Here is a 20489-nt window from a genome sequence, read left to right as displayed (position 1 = left end):
TAAAACTGATCCAGGCCAGTGCATAAGGCATCGTATTTAATATGTGAGGTATTTCCAACAAATTTCTAAGTGTACCTGCCAAAATTTTTTAATTAGGTTTAAAAAAGGGGAGGGAGGGCTACATTCTCCTCTAAAATGTAGTTTAATAGTATAAAAATGAAAACACACATCAAATGCAAAGTAACCCACCTTGAATCCACTATTAAATGCCCATATGCTGTAAACTGGTGCCGACTAGGACTGTCAATGCATAAAGAGTGTAACTGGAAGGCAAAGGAACTACATACACGACTGTGCAGTGGACAACTCAGTAGGCCGTTTTACCCATTTCCACCAGTACAAAGTAATACAAATTTAATCATGGCTGTATTGAGTAAGGTGCTGTGGTTTAAATAATCTGGTGAGCTTCTCTATACTCACACGGGGTATAGTTGCTTAGCTAATCATTTAAACAGAGTCATGTGAGTAACACCATAATGTTACTGATATATATATATATATAAAAAACAACTTTGGGCCCAACAATGTTGCTACGTTTGCATTCGTTCGTCTTGTACAAAAACTGAGATTTAGAGTCACATGACAAACAGGGCATACTAAATTTGACAGGGTAACGTAAATGAAGGTAAGTGTTCAGAAAGACTTTATTTATTAATTAAGAGTGCTATTTAGGGCAGCATCACTGCAAACATTCCGGAAATTTAAGTGCTGTCGTCCTTACCTTGGTAAAATCAAAACATAACTCACATTACCAAATACACTGTCTCCTACTTCCAACAAACGGCGTTGACTTTAAGCGAACCCAAACCGCGATTACACTGGGAAGTCAATTTAGAAGTAAAACTACCAATCAGATTTCATCGTGGGTTGGTTTCAATTTTGCACGAGGAAATTCTAGTGATTGACGTGCGAATAGCACGGCCTGTTTTGAGAACTATGACCAATCACATTTCGTTGAGGGAGGAGCTGGTGTCTTTTCCCTCCCTCTCATGACATGACACCTCGACTAGCCAATTGACAGCGAGCAAAGGCGGAGGCGAATGAGGCTGACCTTCAATCCACAGCTGCGGGCGTGGCTTACATTGACAAGGCCCGCCTATTGGCCGGTCTGCGGACTTCCCACAGACAGTTGTATGTTTCATAAAAATGCACTCTGATGCGGCAAGTAAGTAGTAACGTTAGAGAGGTTTTTCTGGATCAATTTGGGACCCCATAGCGCGTGTGGCACAGACGTTAATAGTCTTGCTCTGTTTTGAACAACAGTTTTGTCTCATGGTCGTGTGGCGTTTGATGAGGACGCGTGAATTCTGTGCTATTTGCTGCTCTCTTTGTATTTGCTAGTGCTGTCTTGTGCGACAACAAAGGGAGGATAGCTGGTGTAATTTTAGCTGTTTGGACATGTGGAAGGTTATATTTGACACTGAAGGTTTTGCGAAGTTAATTTTTCGAGTCGCGTTAGCGGTGCTCGGCTGAATGCGGCTGACGTTAGTTAAATTCAGAAGGTTTTCGATGGTTAAACGGCGTGTTGAGCTGTTTATATTCATCTTTATGGGTCACGTACAGCAGGTATCAGCTCACATTTGGCATCCATGCAGGACCATTGCAAATCGGTCAATATTCTGGTCAACTGCGGACTCTTACAGGGAATGAAAATTGTGACGCAGTTGTGTAAAACAGCTTTCATTGCCTGCTGCAGCACTGCCGCCGGGTTTTGCGCCATCTACACCAGCTGCTGCAAACGCCTGTGCGTTGGTTTTGTGCCAGAACACATATAATGTTGTATATTTTTCAAACAACGTAAAATGCATTCAATCAGTTGGTGTAAATGTTGGGGGTAGAAGGGTCTGAGAGAAGTAGTTGTTTTGCAAATGCATGGGAATTGTAGTTTAGTATCCCAAACAGAGCTTAGCTTCCAATGGCCTGTTTAGAGGAAATGGACTACAACGCCCATACGTCCAAACTCTCCAGATACTTTGTAAACTCTGTGCAAGTTGCGCGTCTGCACTGCTATTTTAGGTATGCAGCTAGTGCTATCTGCTCGGCAGTGTACTGGTTTGAGTGTGGTTTTGGCCTCTGAAAAAATGTTAAAATCATCGGTGTTTGGTGACAGCTTTTAATCGACAGTGCACAGAAGGCTTGAAGCGAGAAGGTAGCATGCATGATCGTTCTCACGTCTTTAGAGGAATGCAGAGAGTCCCTCCCTCATTCGTGTGAGATATTTTCAGCAACGTAGATCTTTGAAAACTGGAAATCAAGCGACAGTAGTGCGTGCTCTGTGAATGTTGTGTGATTCCTAATCAAAGATCACCTGAGATTTGAGTCCAGTGTTCTTACTGGGGCTGTGATGATGTCACCTTCTTGTACCCTTGTGCTCATGCCAAGCATGATCAGAAGCATAAAGCTGAGTGTCACGGTTTAGTTTAGTTCTTTTCTGACGTTGTATTTATTTTTTGGAAATAGATTTTCAGCTGAATTCCCACTTGACTACACTGGCCAGCATCCATAAGATCCACCACACCTTGCACAGGCTGGTAAATGCATATTAGCAATATGTTTATGTGTGCTTTATTTTAGCATGTATGTGCCCTGTACATCTGTGTCCTACTCACACATATTTGTTTTGAATAGAACTTGGCAGAAGACGTTGGACAGGACAGCCACCCCTCAGGTAACTATACAGCTGCTCTTTTTTATGTTTTTTTTAATCAGTTTAGTGTTTTTATCAGGCCAGATGTACATTAACATATCACTTTCTGAAGTGGACTCTCAGTGCTTGGCTAGTACTCAAATGTTTTGCTATAGAAAGTTGGCATAATGCATGTCGTTCTTAAAGATTTATGCTTTCATTTTCTCCTGTTTACTTCCCTAGCTTGTTGCTCTAAAGCCATGCCTCCTAGGAAAAAGAGGAGACCCTCTGCTGGAGATGACATGTCAGCCAAGAAAAGTCGCCAGGACAGGTGCGAGATCCCTTTAATTAAACATTCAGTGAACTCGAATATGTGCAGTACACAGTTTATTTTGCCATTAGTAAACATATAATAAATGGTGTACTGCACGTGTAGTGTGGTTGAAATTTTCTTTTTCTTTCACAGCGTTTTCAGAAAACATGAAACATCCCAAATCCGAGAGGAGGAGATGTTTTCTAGTAAAAGATGCTTGGAGTGGTTCTATGAATATGCAGGTGAGCACTTACTGGACACACTCTTAGTTTCATTCAATTTGACCTCTTCTCAGTGCATACATGGGAAATTGCTGCTATTGACATTTGTCTATCATAATCAGGCTGTGATGATGTGGTGGGTCCAGAGGGCATGGAAAAATTCTGTGAGGACATCGGGGTGGAGCCGGAGAATGTAAGCGCATATTTAAAATCTTTTATATTTCGACATCTGTTTATCTCTCTGGCATTTTCTTTAATGACATCCTTTTGGCAGTGGTGACAATTTGCATTTCTGATCATTTCTGATACTTTATAAAAGCCTCTATTAATCTGCATTCTCAATCAGCAGTCCTAGACCTTTAAGGTCATGTGATATGTAATGGATTGAGTATCTTGTATTTAAGAATATCTGCAACTGTCATATGTTGCTTGTGCTCAGGTGGTGATGCTGGTTCTTGCTTGGAAGCTGGATGCCCAGAGTATGGGATATTTCACCCTTCAGGAGTGGCTGAGAGGCATGGGCTCATTGCAGTATGTCATTTACTTACTTTAGTGCTTTTTTCTTTTCTTCATTTTTAAAAAAATATAATACAGTTTTCAAGATTGCCTATTTAGATTGATGTGTTTTCTTAGTGTAACTTGCATTAAATTGGATCCTGTAACATACCTAAGCTAGTTTTCTGCTGCCGTCAGGTGTGATTCGACTGAGAGGCTGAGGAACTCACTTGACTACCTGAGATCTGTCCTAAATGACAGCACCAGCTTTAAGCTCATTTATAGATATGCCTTTGATTTTGCTCGGGTGAGTGGAGCAGTCAACACACAGCATTCAACAACCAGGTTAAATTCATTTGAACAAATACAAAAATCTCAGTAAGAAACCGTAAACATTTTAATCTGGCTGTCTGACTTGACTGTCTGTTTGGACTTGTTGCATTGATTTGAGAAAGTCTTGGGTGTTCTGATTGTACAGGAAAAGGATCAGAGGAGTTTGGACTTGAACACAGCCAAATGTATGTTGGGGCTTCTTCTGGGAAAGACGTGGCCTTTGTTTCCTGTGTTTAATCAGTTTCTAGAGGTAAGCAGTTTGGTTGGTTGGGGTTTTTGTTTGTTTGTTTTGTTTTTTGTTTTTTAAGAAAATCAGTCACAGAAGTCTTGTGAAGTAGTTGTATATACCATCATTTGTTGCCCATTTTAACCTTAGAAAGAGCTGTTGTAGCTAAAAAACTAAAGGATTTATTTGTTATTCCTCAGCAATCAAAGTACAAAGTCATCAACAAAGACCAATGGTGCAATGTTTTAGAGTTCAGCAGGACAATCAACCTGGACCTCAGCAACTATGATGAAGATGGTGCCTGTAAGTGAGCACACATTTACGTGTAGCTGAGTGTTACCCAAATACTAATTTTGTAATATACTGAAATTTGTGCCTCATCTTTGTTTTTGTTTGTTTTTTTTCATTAGGGCCTGTTTTGTTGGACGAGTTTGTGGAATGGTACAAAGAAAGACAGATGTCATAACTGCAGCGCAAAAATGGGAAAGTAATACAACTGTGACAACAACGACTCTGAGAATCAATAACCAATAAGTAACCAATACAAAAAAAAGTAAAGGAGTGACTGTGGGTGCTTCCTGGGGAAAGGAGGGGTTTGGGCTGTGGGTGGGCTAGGGTGGGGTTGCTGGGTTTGCAGCCTGCATGCACGCTGCTCAGAGCGTGGAGGCAGGAGGGCTGCTGTGCTCCCTCCCGAAGTTGCGTAGTGGGCAAGCTTGCAGCAATCCCTAGTGGCATTGCTCTCTCACTGTGACATGTCATATTGCTGTCTGTGTTAGGATAACGTGGTGTCATACATGGATGATGGAAGCAAAATGGTATTGTGTGGGAGAACCACTCCTCACCCCTTGTCTTCAGCACAGAGAAACTGAGAGAAGTGACCATTCATGCATTGTGTCTGAGTCTTAAATAGGGTCACTTTGACCTGGGCACATTAAAGTATTATACATCTGTGCAATGAACTTGAACTTGAGCTTTTCTGGACAGATAGCACTTAAATTTTTTTTTTGTCATATTTTGCGTTTCATAGGAGTACTTCAAGAAGCACACTGTGTCAAATGGTTGATTGCAAGTTTCTATTCTATTGATTTGTGCCAGTTTGTAGTTGTTTTTTGTTTGTTTTCTTCTTTCCCCTACAGTTTTGATTGCTTCAGCTTTTTTTTTTTTTTTTTTTCTTGCTTCTAGCTATTCATTTGCTAGCCCCCTGCAAAGGCTTCAGACCTCATAACACCAAACAGTTTAGCATTGCTGCTTACCAACTCTTATTACAGTACAGCGGTGAGCCACTAGTGCTCTGATCAGCATTTATTGGTCTGATGACTGATATATGTATCTACGTTCTGTAGATGAGAGTATTACTGTGCCTCAAAACATGGAAGTCACTTTGTGTGTCCCACACACATACCAATAAATCCAAATGTACATACACGTGTGATAAGAGTACATGCACACAGACACACTGAGTGGTCAGGGATTATTTCAGGATGAACTCAGACTGTTTTGGCTGTGTTATAAGTTGACATAGAGCTAGTTGGTGTCCATTTTGTCTTGATATGTGGCATCTGTTTGTCTTCCTTAGTCCACTGATAGTTTCAGGTCTCCTCTTACCAGTAGCATCTCTCCCAACACTGACGGTGTTAATGTAACTGCAGTGGAAGACCGGTGACCCTCTCAGGATGAGGTCCTTTAGGCTTGAGTAGTAAGGTACGTTTGGTGAAAGTGTTGCTTTGTACCACCCATAGGATGTACTCAAAACAGTGGACACTGACAGTTTGGAACTTTGTGATGATGCTATGCTGTTCTTTTCGCCTAGTATAATGTTCTTGTAACACATGTATAAATTTTTGTCTTTGGCTGTGATGTGATGCTGAATTGTCAGAAGATTTAATATTTGCATGCATGCTCCGACAGAGCCTTTTGTGAATGGATGAGATTTTTTGAAAACATTTTTCAAACTTTTTGTTTTTGTTTTGTACAGGTTTTTGTGCAAGTGTTTTGTGCTTAATTTCATAAACACAATCATGTTCTTTGAATTCTGATGATAAACATGATTGTGTCTATTAAGACCTGGAACACACCTGTAACCTCATGGTGGAACAGGAGTTCCCTCCTGCATTTACCCTTTGTTACACATCCTTACATATGCTGCAAAACTTTGGCAAACTGCAGGCAATGCAGACAGTAGCCTGTTTTGCTACTGTTGCACTACATTGTCATGACATACATAAACGCTTCCATAAATCCATTTCAGTTGAAAACTACACAGAAACCTTTGTCGTCACTACAGTGCATCAACCATCAGCATAAACCTTAAGACTAAAGTAGTTGTAGGATTGCTTACCAAATACTGTGTAGAGATCAGTGGTTTAGTCTTCTCCCTTGATAATGCAGGAGGATGAACAGCCTTGTCCCAACTGTATATATGTATGTAAACTATGTGTCTATATGTCTGTTTTCACTATAACCTGTGTCTATACAAGTAAATAAAATGGTTTATTAACTTATTTATGGCTTATGTTCTGGTTATTTAGTTGATAGTTCGCCCTTGTTTAACCTTATAATGTCAAGTGTATCACATTTAATACATAGGATTTTGAGACCTCTACATCATCAGTTTTTGTACCTGAAATAGCTAAATAAATTGCAAAAAAATCTGGGATGTAGCAAATGTACAAATAAAAATGTATATGTGCAAATTTATATTTTTATTATTATTATTATTTGCTAAAATGTTCAATTAGAGATACAAAAATAATGTAAATAATTTCATGATTTAGTCTTTAACATCACTGAATTTAGGTTTTCATACACAAATTTGAGCCATCACACTGGACTTCCTTCAGAAGTCAGAAATTCTGTTCATGAATGCAAGTAAATAACTCATTTGGCATCTTATTTTGCAGAAATAAGTCAAACGTGAAAGATAAGCATGGTGCATCGATAAAGACTGCATATAAGTGCTCTGTGGCAGCCCTAGCCAATGAATGATTATAGCTTACATTTCATTCCAAAGTCACACATAATATACAATTCACAATATTTTTGACATTCACAGGATAACCTAAGCTCAGAGAATCATGCCTATCATCTGAGTGGCTTTTTAAGCGTTTAGCATGAATTGACTTGTCATTAAACATGACTGATGTTTGAAGTGTTTAAATAGATTGGTGGGTATTCTGGTGTAAGCGAAGAAGCAACAGGTTCCTCTGTGTTCTGTCTCTGTTGCTGATAGGTTCTATTTCCTTCCGAGCCGTGCTTCTTATTGTCCTGTGGAGATCTCCATGTAAGCCCAACGGCCTCCTCTGGTGGTAGTGTTACAGGAATAGGAGGTGGGGCAACTTGTGGTGGTTTGATGTCATGGCTCCTGTAGCGGGGAAGATCATACAACAAATCTGTAGCTCTTCTCTCATCTGGTGAAGCAGAGGGTAGATGTAATCGTGGCAGGGGTTTGATGTCCGGCTCAGACTTGCGATAATAAACACCGGTGTCAACTTGTGGACTGTGGTCATCAGCTGTAGGAGATCCATCCCCACTGAAATCCACCGTGTCCCACATTTTTCTCTCGGATGACATGACTTTTAGGGCACTGAGGCCTTTTCTTTCCTTCCTATCAGAGAGCAAAAGAGGGCTTGGATTCTCATATGTGGTGTTGGGTGAGTTGTAAAGCCTGTGAAGAGCACCTCCGGATGCAGAAGAAGTACTATTGGCACTAATGGATGAGAATTTATGTGTTGGCTTTACATCTGATTTCCAACTGTCTTGCTTTATTTTAACGTCACTTTTGATGCTGGAGGAGTACAGCTGGGGAAGTTCTGGTTTTGCAGGTGAAGCCTGCTGTGGAGGTGTTGTATTCAGACCTGTCTTTAGTGCTGGTGTAGAGATTTTAGACAGATGATGACCAACACCAGTCCATTTTATCTCTGGTGGTATATCTGCATTTGCATTGTGTCTTTGTTCAGTCCTTCTCCTTACTTCATCCTCAAAGCTCAGACTGGATACTCTCTTTGGAGCAAGTGATGAATTTCTGTCCTTTTCACTTTCCTGTGCAACATTTACCATTTGGCTCTTGCCACTGGGGGAGAAAGAACTATCAGATAGCGATGAAGTTTTCATAATTGAACGCTTATAGATTGGAAAGTCAACATATGTCATGCCTGGAGGAGCTCTGTTTTCTGTTATCTCATCTTCACTGCTGCTGCTGCTGGAAGAGGAATCAGAGGGTTTCACATGTTTGTTTTCAGGATTCAGAGAAGGGGAGTCTGGCAGAGGTGATGAGGGCAATTTGGATGGTTGAGAACTCGGTGATGTGATTTTAAGGCGCTTTCTAAATCGGGAGACACCAAGATTCATTGTGGCCCATCGTGACTGGAGCTCAGAGTTTATCTCTGGTGTTGTGCTGACGTTGTCTTTTCGATTTTCCCTCAACTCATCTGTTATAACAACATACTTTTCTAATGTAATATTGGAATCTTTCTTTGAAATGTGAGGAAGCTTAAACAATGTAGAAGTTGGAGAGCCTAAGTTGCTAGCCATTTTAACAGGCTGGTCTGTAGTCCGACCTTCACTCTCATCACTGCTGGAGGAGGACTTAGGTAAACGTGTCTTGATATCCAGACGCTTTTTGACATAGGGGATAGTGCTGAGGCCCATTTCGGGCAATCTTAAATCTGGTTTAACTGCAACTGGGCGGTTTCTTAAATCTTCCATCCCCTCCTCATCTGAGGTACTTGATGTGTAAATAGGATCATGACGTTTGGTTTGAGATTGTTGAAACCCCGTTGAGCCCAAACTCTGCTTCTTTGTCTGGCCCCTTTTTTCATCTTCACTGTGACTAGATGACTCAGAAGCTGATGATACTGATTTGATGTCTGCAGTATGATGAACATATTGGGTTTTTGTGTAAAGCAAATCAGTTTCTTGCCTTGGACTATATATATCTGCTTGTTCGTGTTTCTTTATGTGTTTCGTTGTTTCCTCCTCACTGTCACTGCTAGAAGATGTGTCCGAATCTAAAGATGGTGCTTTGATATCTAGGCGCCGCTTAACTCGAGGAAGGTGTAGAAGATCAGTGGTAGGCCACTTTGCATTTGGATCAGGACTCTTTGTTTGAGATTCTTTGAATGGGCGGGGTGGAATGCCCAAATTCCCCGGACTCTGCTGCACTTTGTGGCCTGCTTCATCATCACTTTCACTACTAGAAGATGAACTAGAGGCTGATGAAAGTTCTTTGATATCTGAATCTTTCTTGATACTCCTGGGACACTCAGGAGGAATGGCAGGCCTTCGAATATTATCCTCTTGATTTATTTTTTGAGATGACCTGTTTGGAACAGTTGGCATATATATACCTCCTTGCTCCTGTTTCTTTATGTGTTTCGTTGTTTCCTCCTCACTGTCACTGCTAGAAGATGTGTCCGAATCTACAGATGATGCTTTGATATCTAGGCGCCGCTTAACTCGAGGAAGGTGTAGAAGATCAATGGTAGGCCACTTTGCATTTGGATCAGGACTCTTTGTTTGAGATTCTCTGAATGTGCGGGGTGGAATGGCGAACCTTCCTGGAACCTGCTGCACTTTGTGGCCTGCTTCATCATCACTTTCACTACTAGAAGATGAACTAGAGGCTGATGAAGGTTCTTTGATATCTGAATCTTTCTTGATACTCCTGGGACGCTCAGGAGGAATGGCAGGCCTTCGAATATTATCCTCTTGATTTATTTTTTGAGATGACCTGTTTGGAACAATTGGCATATTTATACCTCCTTGCTCCTGTTTCTTTATGTGTTTCGTTGTTTCCTCCTCACTGTCACTACTAGAAGATGTGTCAGAATCTACTGATGGTGCTTTGATATCTAGGCGCCGCTTAACTCGAGGAATGTGTTGAAGATCAATGGTAGGCCACTTTGCATTTGGATCGGGACTCGTTGTTTGAGATTCTTTGAATGGGCGGGGTGGAATGCCCAACTTCCCTGGACTCTGCTGCACTCTGGGACCTGTTTCATCATCACTTTCACTACTAGAAGATGAACTAGACGCTGATGAAGGTTCTTTGATATCTGAATCTTTCTTGATACTCCTGGGACGCTCAGGAGGAATGGCAGGTTTTCTTATGTCATGCTCACGACTGGCTTTTTGAGATGACCGATTTGGAAGAATTGGAATATGTACAGCTCCATGGTCTTGTTTCTTTACTGTTTCCTCCTCACTGTCACTGCTAGAAGATGTGTCCGAATCTACAGATGATGCTTTGATATCTAGGCGCCGCTTAACTCGAGGAATGTGTAGAAAATCAATGGTAGGCCACTTTGCATTTGGATCAGGACTCTTTGTTTGAGATTCTCTGAATGTGCGGGGTGGAATGCCCAACTTTCCTGGAACCTGCTGCACTTTGTGACCTGCTTCATCATCACTTTCACTACTAGAAGATGAACTAGACGCTGATGAAGGTTCTTTGATATCTGAATCTTTCTTGATACTCCTGGGACGCTCAGGAGGAATGGCAGGCCTTCGAATATTATCCTCTTGATTTATTTTTTGAGATGACCTATTTGGAACAATTGGCATATATATACCTCCTTGCACCTGTTTCTTTATGTGTTTTGTTGTTTCGTCATCACTTTCACTGCTAGAAGTTGTGTCAGAACCTACTGCTACTGATGATGCTTTGATATCTAGGCGCCGCTTAATGTGAGGAATGTGTAGAAGATCAATGGTAGGCCACTTTGCATTTGGATCAGGACTCGTTGTTTGAGATTCTTTGAATGGGCGGGGTGGAATGCCCAACTTCCCCGGACTCTGTTGCACTTTGTGGCCTGCTTCATCATCACTTTCACTACTAGAAGATGAACTAGAGGCTGATGAAGGTTCTTTGATATCTGAATCTTTCTTGATACTCCTGGGACACTCAGGAGGAATGGCAGGTTTTCTTATGTCATGCTCACGACTGGCTTTTTGAGATGACCGATTTGGAAGAACTGGAATATGTACAGCTCCATGGTCTTGTTTCTTTACTGTTTCCTCCTCACTGTCACTGCTAGAAGATGTGTCCGAATCTACTGATGATGCTTTGATATCTAGGCGCCGCTTAACTCGAGGAAGGTGTAGAAGATCAATGGTAGGCCACTTTGCATTTGGATCAGGACTCTTTGTTTGAGATTCTCTGAATGTGCGGGGTGGAATGCCCAACTTTCCTGGAACCTGCTGCACTTTGTGGCCTGCTTCATCATCACTTTCACTACTAGAAGATGAACTAGAGGCTGATGAAGGTTCTTTGATATCTGAATCTTTCTTGATACTCCTGGGACGCTCAGGAGGAATGGCAGGCCTTCGAATATTATCCTCTTGATTTATTTTTTGAGATGACCTGTTTGGAACAATTGGCATATATATACCTCCTTGCTCCTGTTTCTTTATGTGTTTCGTTGTTTCCTCCTCACTGTCACTGCTAGAAGATGTGTCAGAATCTATTGATGGTGCTTTGATATCTAGGCGCCGCTTAACTCGAGGAAGGTGTTGAAGATCAATGGTAGGCCACTTTGCATTTGGATCGGGACTCTTTGTTTGAGATTCTTTGAATGGGCGAGATGCAATACCCAACTTCCCTGGACTCTGCTGCACTCTGGGACCTGTTTCATCATCACTTTCACTACTAGAAGATGAACTAGAGGCTGATGAAGGTTCTTTGATATCTGAATCTTTCTTGATACTCCTGGGACGCTCAGGAGGAATGGCAGGCTTTCTTATGTCATGCTCACGACTGGCTTTTTGAGATGACCGATTTGGAAGAATTGGAATATGTACAGCTCCATGGTCTTGTTTCTTTACTGTTTCCTCCTCACTGTCACTGCTAGAAGATGTGTCCGAATCTACTGATGATGCTTTGATATCTAGGTGCCGCTTAACTCGAGGAAGGTGTAGAAGATCAACGGTAGGCCACTTTGCATTTGGATCAGGACTCTTTGTTTGAGATTCTTTGAATGGGCGGGGTGGAATGCCCAACTTTCCAGGAACCTTCTGCACTTTGTGGCCTGCTTCATCATCACTTTCACTACTAGAAGATGAACTAGAGGCTGATGAAGGTTCTTTGATATCTGAATCTTTCTTGATACTCCTGGGACGCTCAGGAGGAATGGCTGGCCTTCGAATATTATCCTCTTGATTTATTTTTTGAGATGACCTGTTTGGAACAATTGGCATATATATGCCTCCTTGCTCCTGTTTCTTTATGTGTTTCGTTATTTCCTCCTCACTGTCACTGCTAGAAGATGTGTCAGAACCTACTGATGGTGCTTTGATATCTAGGCGGCGCTTAACATGAGGAATGTGTAGAAGATCAATGGTAGGCCACTTTGCATTTGGATCAGGATTCTTTGTTTGAGATTCTCTGAATGGGCGGGGTGGAATGCCCAACTTCCCCGGACTCTGTTGCACTTTGTGGCCTGCTTCATCATCACTTTCACTACTAGAAGATGAACTAGATGCTGATGAAGGTTCTTTGATATCTGAATCTTTCTTGATACTCCTGGGACGCTCAGGAGGAATGGCTGGCCTTCGAATATTATCCTCTTGATTTATTTTTTGAGATGACCTGTTTGGAACAATTGGCATATATATACTTCCTTGCTCCTGTTTCTTTATGTGTTTTGTTGTTTCCTCCTCACTGTCACTGCTAGAAGACGTTTCAGAACCTACTGATGTTGCTTTGATATCTAGGCGCCGCTTAACACGAGGAATGTGTTGAAGATCAATGGTAGGCCACTTTGCATTTGGATCAGGATTCTTTGTTTGAGATTCTTTGAATGGGCGGGGTGGAATGCCCAACTTTCCTGGAACCTGCTGCACTTTGTGGCCTGCTTCATCATCACTTTCACTACTAGAAGATGAACTAGACGCTGATGAAGGTTCTTTGATATCTGAATCTTTCTTGATACTCCTGGGACGCTCAGGAGGAATGGCAGGCCTTCGAATATTATCCTCTTGATTTATTTTTTGAGATGACCTATTTGGAACAATTGGCATATATATACCTCCTTGCACCTGTTTCTTTATGTGTTTTGTTGTTTCGTCATCACTTTCACTGCTAGAAGTTGTGTCAGAACCTACTGCTACTGATGATGCTTTGATATCTAGGCGCCGCTTAATGTGAGGAATGTGTAGAAGATCAATGGTAGGCCACTTTGCATTTGGATCAGGACTCGTTGTTTGAGATTCTTTGAATGGGCGGGGTGGAATGCCCAACTTCCCCGGACTCTGTTGCACTTTGTGGCCTGCTTCATCATCACTTTCACTACTAGAAGATGAACTAGAGGCTGATGAAGGTTCTTTGATATCTGAATCTTTCTTGATACTCCTGGGACGCTCAGGAGGAATGGCAGGCCTTCGAATATTATCCTCTTGATTTATTTTTTGAGATGACCTATTTGGAACAATTGGCATATATATACCTCCTTGCACCTGTTTCTTTATGTGTTTTGTTGTTTCCTCCTCACTTTCACTGCTAGAAGTTGTGTCAGAACCTACTGCTACTGATGATGCTTTGATATCTAGGCGCCGCTTAATGTGAGGAATGTGTAGAAGATCAATGGTAGGCCACTTTGCATTTGGATCAGGACTCGTTGTTTGAGATTCTTTGAATGGGCGGGGTGGAATGCCCAACTTTCCTGGAACCTGCTGCACTTTGTGGCCTGCTTCATCATCACTTTCACTACTAGAAGATGAACTAGAGGCTGATGAAGGTTCTTTGATATCTGAATCTTTCTTGATACTCCTGGGACGCTCAGGAGGAATGGCAGGTCTTCGAATATTATCCTCTTGATTTATTTTTTGAGATGACCTATTTGGAACAATTGGCATATATATACCTCCTTGCACCTGTTTCTTTATGTGTTTTGTTGTTTCCTCCTCACTTTCACTGCTAGAAGTTGTGTCAGAACCTACTGCTACTGATGATGCTTTGATATCTAGGCGCCGCTTAATGTGAGGAATGTGTAGAAGATCAATGGTAGGCCACTTTGCATTTGGATCAGGACTCGTTGTTTGAGATTCTTTGAATGGGCGGGGTGGAATGCCCAACTTCCCCGGACTCTGTTGCACTTTGTGGCCTGCTTCATCATCACTTTCACTACTAGAAGATGAACTAGAGGCTGATGAAGGTTCTTTGATATCTGAATCTTTCTTGATACTCCTGGGACGCTCAGGAGGAATGGCAGGCCTTCGAATATTATCCTCTTGATTTATTTTTTGAGATGACCTGTTTGGAACAATTGGCATATATATGCCTCCTTGCTCCTGTTTCTTTATGTGTTTTGTTGTTTCCTCCTCACTGTCACTGCTAGAAGACGTTTCAGAACCTACTGATGGTGCTTTGATATCTAGGCGCCGCTTAACACGAGGAATGTGTTGAAGATCAATGGTAGGCCACTTTGCATTTGGATCAGGATTCTTTGTTTGAGATTCTTTGAATGGGCGGGGTGGAATGCCCAACTTTCCTGGAACCTGCTGCACTTTGTGGCCTGCTTCATCATCACTTTCACTACTAGAAGATGAACTAGACGCTGATGAAGGTTCTTTGATATCTGAATCTTTCTTGATACTCCTGGGACGCTCAGGAGGAATGGCAGGCCTTCGAATATTATCCTCTTGATTTATTTTTTGAGATGACCTATTTGGAACAATTGGCATATATATACCTCCTTGCACCTGTTTCTTTATGTGTTTTGTTGTTTCGTCATCACTTTCACTGCTAGAAGTTGTGTCAGAACCTACTGCTACTGATGATGCTTTGATATCTAGGCGCCGCTTAATGTGAGGAATGTGTAGAAGATCAATGGTAGGCCACTTTGCATTTGGATCAGGACTCGTTGTTTGAGATTCTTTGAATGGGCGGGGTGGAATGCCCAACTTCCCCGGACTCTGTTGCACTTTGTGGCCTGCTTCATCATCACTTTCACTACTAGAAGATGAACTAGAGGCTGATGAAGGTTCTTTGATATCTGAATCTTTCTTGATACTCCTGGGACGCTCAGGAGGAACAGAATCACTAAATTCAAATAGTTCTTCATTCTCCTCTAAATAACCAGGGTCTGTTGTGTGTGGTGACCATGGCTCAGAGGTAAATCCAGGCATTTTACTTTTGCCTTCTAGTGATCTTTGTGGCACCTCTTCTTTTGTAAGTATTGAGAAATCAGTTTTCTGTTGAAAAGGGTCCTTTGTCACCTTAGGAGTCTTGGTCATTGTGTGGTGCTCCTTGAATTCTTTTTCAGATAGTGAAGAATCTGAGCTTGAAGAAGATAGGCTTCTCTTTTCCTCTAGCTCAATAGGATCTGGGATGGGCTCCATGTTGTGCCTATGTCCAGCAGTAGTGTGATCTCTGCCATCATTTAGTCTACCCTCTGAATGGCTCTGATGTGAGCCACTTTCATTTCCTGAATCTTCAGGAGTATGTTTAATATTCTGAGCCTCACTAACTTCACAATCAATCACTACATCATTATTGATGCTTTCCGGATTGCCACTGGCTACAGTATCATAATACTGTACGTTGCCATCTTCTCTGTAGTTTACAGTGGTAAATGTAACTCTCCTTTCCCTGTGATGTCCTGTCCTTTCTAGTTCCTCTCCAGTGGAAAAGGCGTCATTGTCATATTGTGTTTGTTCCACAGAGACTGCAGAGTTAGTTTCACGGGACCGTGTATTGATGTTCTTTTCGGTGACTCTTTTCCAAAGAACATCAATACATGGTCTTGCAAGGACTCCAAGGATAAAGGCAATTAGAAATGTGATGAAAATAGATAGACACACAGCCAGTGCCAAGTCAGACTGAGTAACTGCTCCAGCTCCTTGACTTGTCCCATTACGTACACTCTTTGTGGGGCCTGCTTGGATTATGTATTGGCTGGTTTCAGACAAACTTCTAGGTTTCCTTCTTGCAGCACCTATTTTACTGATTTGGAGGTTAAAAACAGACACAACCTGTTTTTCTTTAGACATACACACATACAGTCCCGTGTCACTCTCTGTGATGTCACTGATGAGCAGACCACCATTAGGCTGGTTCACAGACGCTTGACCATTGGGCGTCCACCACACTAAGTCTGGAAAAGATCACATTGATATGCAGTATTATCAGTTTAAATGGCTAAATATGCATTAAGCATTTTTGCATCATTTTGATGTATTACCTTCTGCTGAACAAGACAGCAGTATCTCGGAGCCCCTGTGGACTGTCACATCCTGATGGAGCTCTGGGATGTTACCAGTACTGAGGCAGTTCAGGTCATCATCCTGCAGCTGAAGCAGATCTCTGCCTGAGAGGGTGGATGGAGAAGCACACATGATGCTCCAGACCTGCAGGCCTCTGCTGCTGTCAAAGGCTATCCGCTGTCTTAGACTGTGCATCCTGCAGTCACACTGCCACCTGTTTCCAAGCAGCCTAACTTCTGTTCCAATGTTTTGCAGGGTGAGGTACATTAAAGGATGGATGCTGGTCAACATGTTGAAGCTCAGATCTAGGACCTTTGAGGGCAATATAATATTTATGATGAGTTTGACTGGCAAAACAAATTGCATCTTAGATATTGACATTATCAGTTAATTAGAGTAGGCATCAAGGTTTTAACTCTAGCTTTTGAACAGATATCTGAAAAACAATCACCTGTATTTACACAAAAAGGCCCCAAAATACAAAAACAAACAACAAAAAAACAAACAAACAAAAACAACGGTCTTACTTTGAGCTGTGGTAAATCCTGAAACATCTGTGGATGGAGACTTGTGATGAGGTTATGTTGTAAGTGTAACTCTTTCAGTTGCTGAAGATGGCTAAGTTCTCCCAGTCGTAGAGTTGAGATCCTGTTGAAAGACAGTTGCAGAACCTCCAAGGATTCAATACCCTCCAGCCCTGAATGACAGAAAATCAGAGTTGCATTTAGAGATTACTGGGTAGCTCCCATAGAGAGCAAGACATGTATTCTGTATTCCAGGTTTTCAGTAATAATAACAAGTTTGTCTGGCTCTTGTCCTCTCTGGATCCTCGCTTGCAGGTCTGCCATATTAACACGGCTGACATTATATAATATGAAACATAAGCCTCAATCAGTGTGGAGTTCATCAATGAAAAACAAAATCAAATTGTTTTGTTTTCACAGTGAATAGTGTTACAATATGTCTATTTATGGCCATTTTCTACTGGCTCCTCCTTTTCAGTAGAGACAATCTCCCCGAGACTGCTCTGCTGAGGAAAAGCACTGTGGATCTGTGCTTCATTAGAGAGGCACTGAAGGTTTTGTGATCTGAATACCAAATAGAACAGGGTCTATGATTGTCAACAGAGCTCTTGCTAAGTAAATAGGGGGTCTATACATTCCTTTAAAAGACTTATAGTGAATGGTTTCCTTTGAAACACTCACATGTTCAACCAAGGAGAAAGAGGAGAAACATGACAATGCCCAGGAAAAGTGGCATTGTGTGATTCACAACATTCCACAATTTCATTGTACATGTACAATGACACTAAAGGGCTGTTCTGTTGTATTCTATTTCCACCGTTTTAGGGAAATGTCGATTAACAACTGTGACTGGTTGGAGGCTGTACAGGGGAACTACGTGCGGTGGTTTATTCCTGCCTGGAGCAAAGTACTAAAGATAAAGCATATCAGTGGGGTGGTTTGTTTATATGAAAAGAACAGTAACTGACATGCATAAATCTCACAGATTTATTACACTATGGACTTTGAGGTAAACCCACCTGAACATGGTGGCAAGGTGGACCAATCTTTCCAGTGTGACTCATGGACATTTCTCAATGACATTCCATGAGGAAATTAAAGGTGTGCCTTTAAGGAGTGTGCAACTTTACCGTTATATATTATTACCTAATATTAATGATAACAATAAGTTATGGCCCAATTAACTAGTGTGAACAAATTCTCTCATAATCTGGAAGTCAAAACACTTTTAGATGTTTACAAGAGACTTGCATGACTAGTTCCATACTGAAGGTTAAATTTAATATGTCAGTTTTTCTACCACCTGTTTATGTTCCACCCAAGTTAACAGTCAGCCATAGTCATGTAACCAACCTCAAAATGTACTGGGTGTGGTTTATGAATACTATGTAATATTGTTATATCACTGCAATTTGCAAGACCAGTATGTTAGGATGGGTTGCTACTCATATTGGCTGAGAATTGTGCTGATATTAATGTCTAAGATTTTGTGATTGTAGTTTGTAGGATTATTAAATTCTGCAGTATGTGCAAGTTCAACAGAATTGTAAAGTACAGTAAGTATATTTACTAAAGCACTGTAATGAAGAACAGTTTTCAGGCAGTTTTACTTTTGCTTGAGTCAACCTTCTTCTCTTTATACTTAGATTTCATTACATTTTTGTGGGAAATGTTACACTTGTAGTGGATTGTTATAAACAAATGGTTGACACATTAAAGGAAAATCTTTAACCTTTGATCCTACTGTAAAACGAAGAGTGGCTTCTTACTCTGGGAGACGTAGTTTGCTTACATGGCTTGATTCCCCTTACTGGGAAGGTTTTCTCAAGAGAGTGATCTCTTTCAGGATGATAATATCAACAAAAAATGTGCATTATGGACGCAAAATGACACATGAATATTAAATGGATGTTAACTAAAAACCAAACAATTCTGGAGCAACAGTGTTAGAAAGCATGTGCTGCTATCATCATTTGGACACCAAATGATATGATGGATTTAAAAGTAAAAATTTTTCATCCTTCCAATAGATACCTGTCGAATCAATGCTAAACACATATATTTTTTGCCCTTGCTAAGAAGCTGTCTTGAGTTTTACAGCAAAAATTAGCTGCAAACTTAAACTGCTGCTAATGTTATGCACAATCTATTCGTGCTAAATTGTACTTTTTATAATTTTTTTCCAGTTCTTTCTTATTACAGCAGTTTAAATATTTTCCCTTTGGTGAGATGAAAGTTTGATGAAAATTCACCAGAAAATACAATTCGTCTATAGAAGATGAGTGTTGTTGAACCACCAGGAAACACTGCACTGTATATATAATGCTAAGTGATATTGAAATCTTTTAAAACACCTGCAGATTCACCTGACAGTGAAATTACTTTTAAATGAAATTAATTACATTTTTCAGGTTTTCAGTTAGTGCTGACTGGTAGCAGTTTTTATCAGTGTGAAAATGTGTATGTTTATGTTCTTTGACAGTGTTATACTTATTTATTAGTTTACAACCATATAACACTGACTCACCCTCTGGGAGTTGGCGTAGCTGATTCATCTCAACAGAGAACAGCTGCAGGGTGGGGGCCCAAGATACACATTTCCGTCTGGTCCAAGGTCTTGAGCGATATTTATCTCTAAGATGTTGACCACCGAGGTTTCTTCCAGTGCACAGGGACAAACGTGTGATACTGTTGTTTCCCAGCCACACACTCCTGAGGTTATAATGTGGCTGGTGAAATGTTACAGATTTGAGGAGGTTATGAGAAAAGTCCAGCTCCGTGACAGAGTCCTGGATGTGCTGGGGCACCGAGGAAAGGCCAGCTGAGGAACAGTTCAACAGGAAAGCACTCTGACAGGTGCAGGACTGCAGACATGGAGGTGAGGAAGAGGAGCAGAGAAGCGAAGACACAAGGACTAACACAGCGGCCAATAATGGCCCCTGCGGTGCTGCCATCACAAGCTGCCCTGAGTACAGATTGTCACATTGCAGTTAGAAATAAATTAAAAAGGAAGAACTATTTTTGATTCACAGATAGGTTTAAATTAGCATTCACGGCAATAAAAATGAAGCTATTACATGAACATGAGGTCTACGTTATAATAGGTGATGAGCCCAAACTAAACACTATGCAATCTGAATGTGTAAGTTTATTTTTTTGGAAAAGAAAGACAATCTAATGGACACACATCTAAAAGTATTTATATATTTACCCATAAAAGGTTTTTCTGTTTTTCAAAAACCTCGGGTTAGGCTCATCACCAGTGATGGGTTAAAAAAGGTTAAATATAAAAGTAAGCACACAGTAAATGAACTGAAGACTCACCTGTGCATCCACTCTTTGCCAAACTGACATGAAACCTTGTGACTCTTCACACCCGGAGAGCTCTACTTCAGCTGTCTCAAGCAAGTTCTGATCGAAGTCTGAGGTGTATTTTGCTGCGTCTAGCTTAACACGTCCCTGCCCAAAGAAGCTGCTCTGCGATTCATTCAATCATTTACACGTCTGGTTAATGTCTTACTGTCACAGTCTTACTGTGATGGTGTAAGTTTAT

At 41.1% G+C, this 20489-nt stretch overlaps 2 protein-coding genes across 5 annotated transcripts; one reads left to right on the top strand and one right to left on the bottom strand.

The window, feature by feature from the left end:
- The first annotated feature begins 1061 nt into the window (after positions 1 to 1061).
- dcun1d4 (DCN1, defective in cullin neddylation 1, domain containing 4 (S. cerevisiae)) lies at positions 1062 to 6715 on the top strand. Of its 4 annotated transcripts, none has more exons than XM_085149916.1 (11): positions 1062 to 1165; positions 2461 to 2531; positions 2629 to 2668; positions 2870 to 2957; positions 3093 to 3181; positions 3283 to 3353; positions 3600 to 3691; positions 3854 to 3962; positions 4134 to 4238; positions 4415 to 4517; positions 4625 to 6715. In XM_085149916.1, exons 1-11 carry the CDS (start codon positions 1147 to 1149, stop codon positions 4678 to 4680), a joined length of 843 nt encoding a protein of 280 aa, XP_085006042.1. In that variant the 5' UTR covers positions 1062 to 1146; the 3' UTR covers positions 4681 to 6715. The 4 variants fall into 4 exon arrangements, with proteins under 4 accessions (XP_085006042.1, XP_085006044.1, XP_085006043.1 ...); XM_085149918.1 differs by lacking the exon at positions 1062 to 1165 and adding an exon at positions 1172 to 1744; XM_085149917.1 differs by lacking the exon at positions 1062 to 1165 and adding an exon at positions 1172 to 2149.
- Positions 3742 to 20484, bottom strand: lrrc66 (leucine rich repeat containing 66). The gene is made up of 5 exons (XM_085149891.1): positions 20261 to 20484; positions 19464 to 19901; positions 16940 to 17109; positions 16391 to 16724; positions 3742 to 16303 (listed from the first exon to the last, which is right to left on the bottom strand). Exons 2-5 carry the CDS (start codon positions 19888 to 19890, stop codon positions 7341 to 7343), a joined length of 9894 nt encoding a protein of 3297 aa, XP_085006017.1. The 5' UTR covers positions 19891 to 19901; positions 20261 to 20484; the 3' UTR covers positions 3742 to 7340.
- Positions 20485 to 20489: the final 5 nt, after the last annotated feature.

Source organism: Neolamprologus multifasciatus, chromosome 23 (assembly GCF_963576455.1).
Source record: "Neolamprologus multifasciatus chromosome 23, fNeoMul1.2, whole genome shotgun sequence".
Taxonomy (NCBI): domain Eukaryota; kingdom Metazoa; phylum Chordata; class Actinopteri; order Cichliformes; family Cichlidae; genus Neolamprologus; species Neolamprologus multifasciatus.
This window is presented reverse-complemented; position numbering and strand designations above follow the sequence as displayed.

What these genes read in the sequence shown, in the direction of transcription:
- dcun1d4 (XM_085149915.1), top strand. Translation starts at nt 2,159, where the DNA reads ATGATCGTTCTCACGTCTTTAGAGGAATGCAGAGAGTCCCTCCCTCAT. An exon ending in ACAGGACAGCCACCCCTCAG is followed by an intron (nt 2,669 to 2,869) that starts GTAACTATACAG and finishes TTACTTCCCTAG; the next exon opens with CTTGTTGCTCTAAAGCCATG. An exon ending in TGTTTAATCAGTTTCTAGAG is followed by an intron (nt 4,239 to 4,414) that starts GTAAGCAGTTTG and finishes GTTATTCCTCAG; the next exon opens with CAATCAAAGTACAAAGTCAT.
- lrrc66 (XM_085149891.1), bottom strand. Translation starts at nt 19,890, where the DNA reads ATGGCAGCACCGCAGGGGCCATTATTGGCCGCTGTGTTAGTCCTTGTG. An exon ending in AGGATTTACCACAGCTCAAA is followed by an intron (nt 16,725 to 16,939) that starts GTAAGACCGTTG and finishes TTGCCCTCAAAG; the next exon opens with GTCCTAGATCTGAGCTTCAA. An exon ending in GCTGTCTTGTTCAGCAGAAG is followed by an intron (nt 16,304 to 16,390) that starts GTAATACATCAA and finishes GATCTTTTCCAG; the next exon opens with ACTTAGTGTGGTGGACGCCC.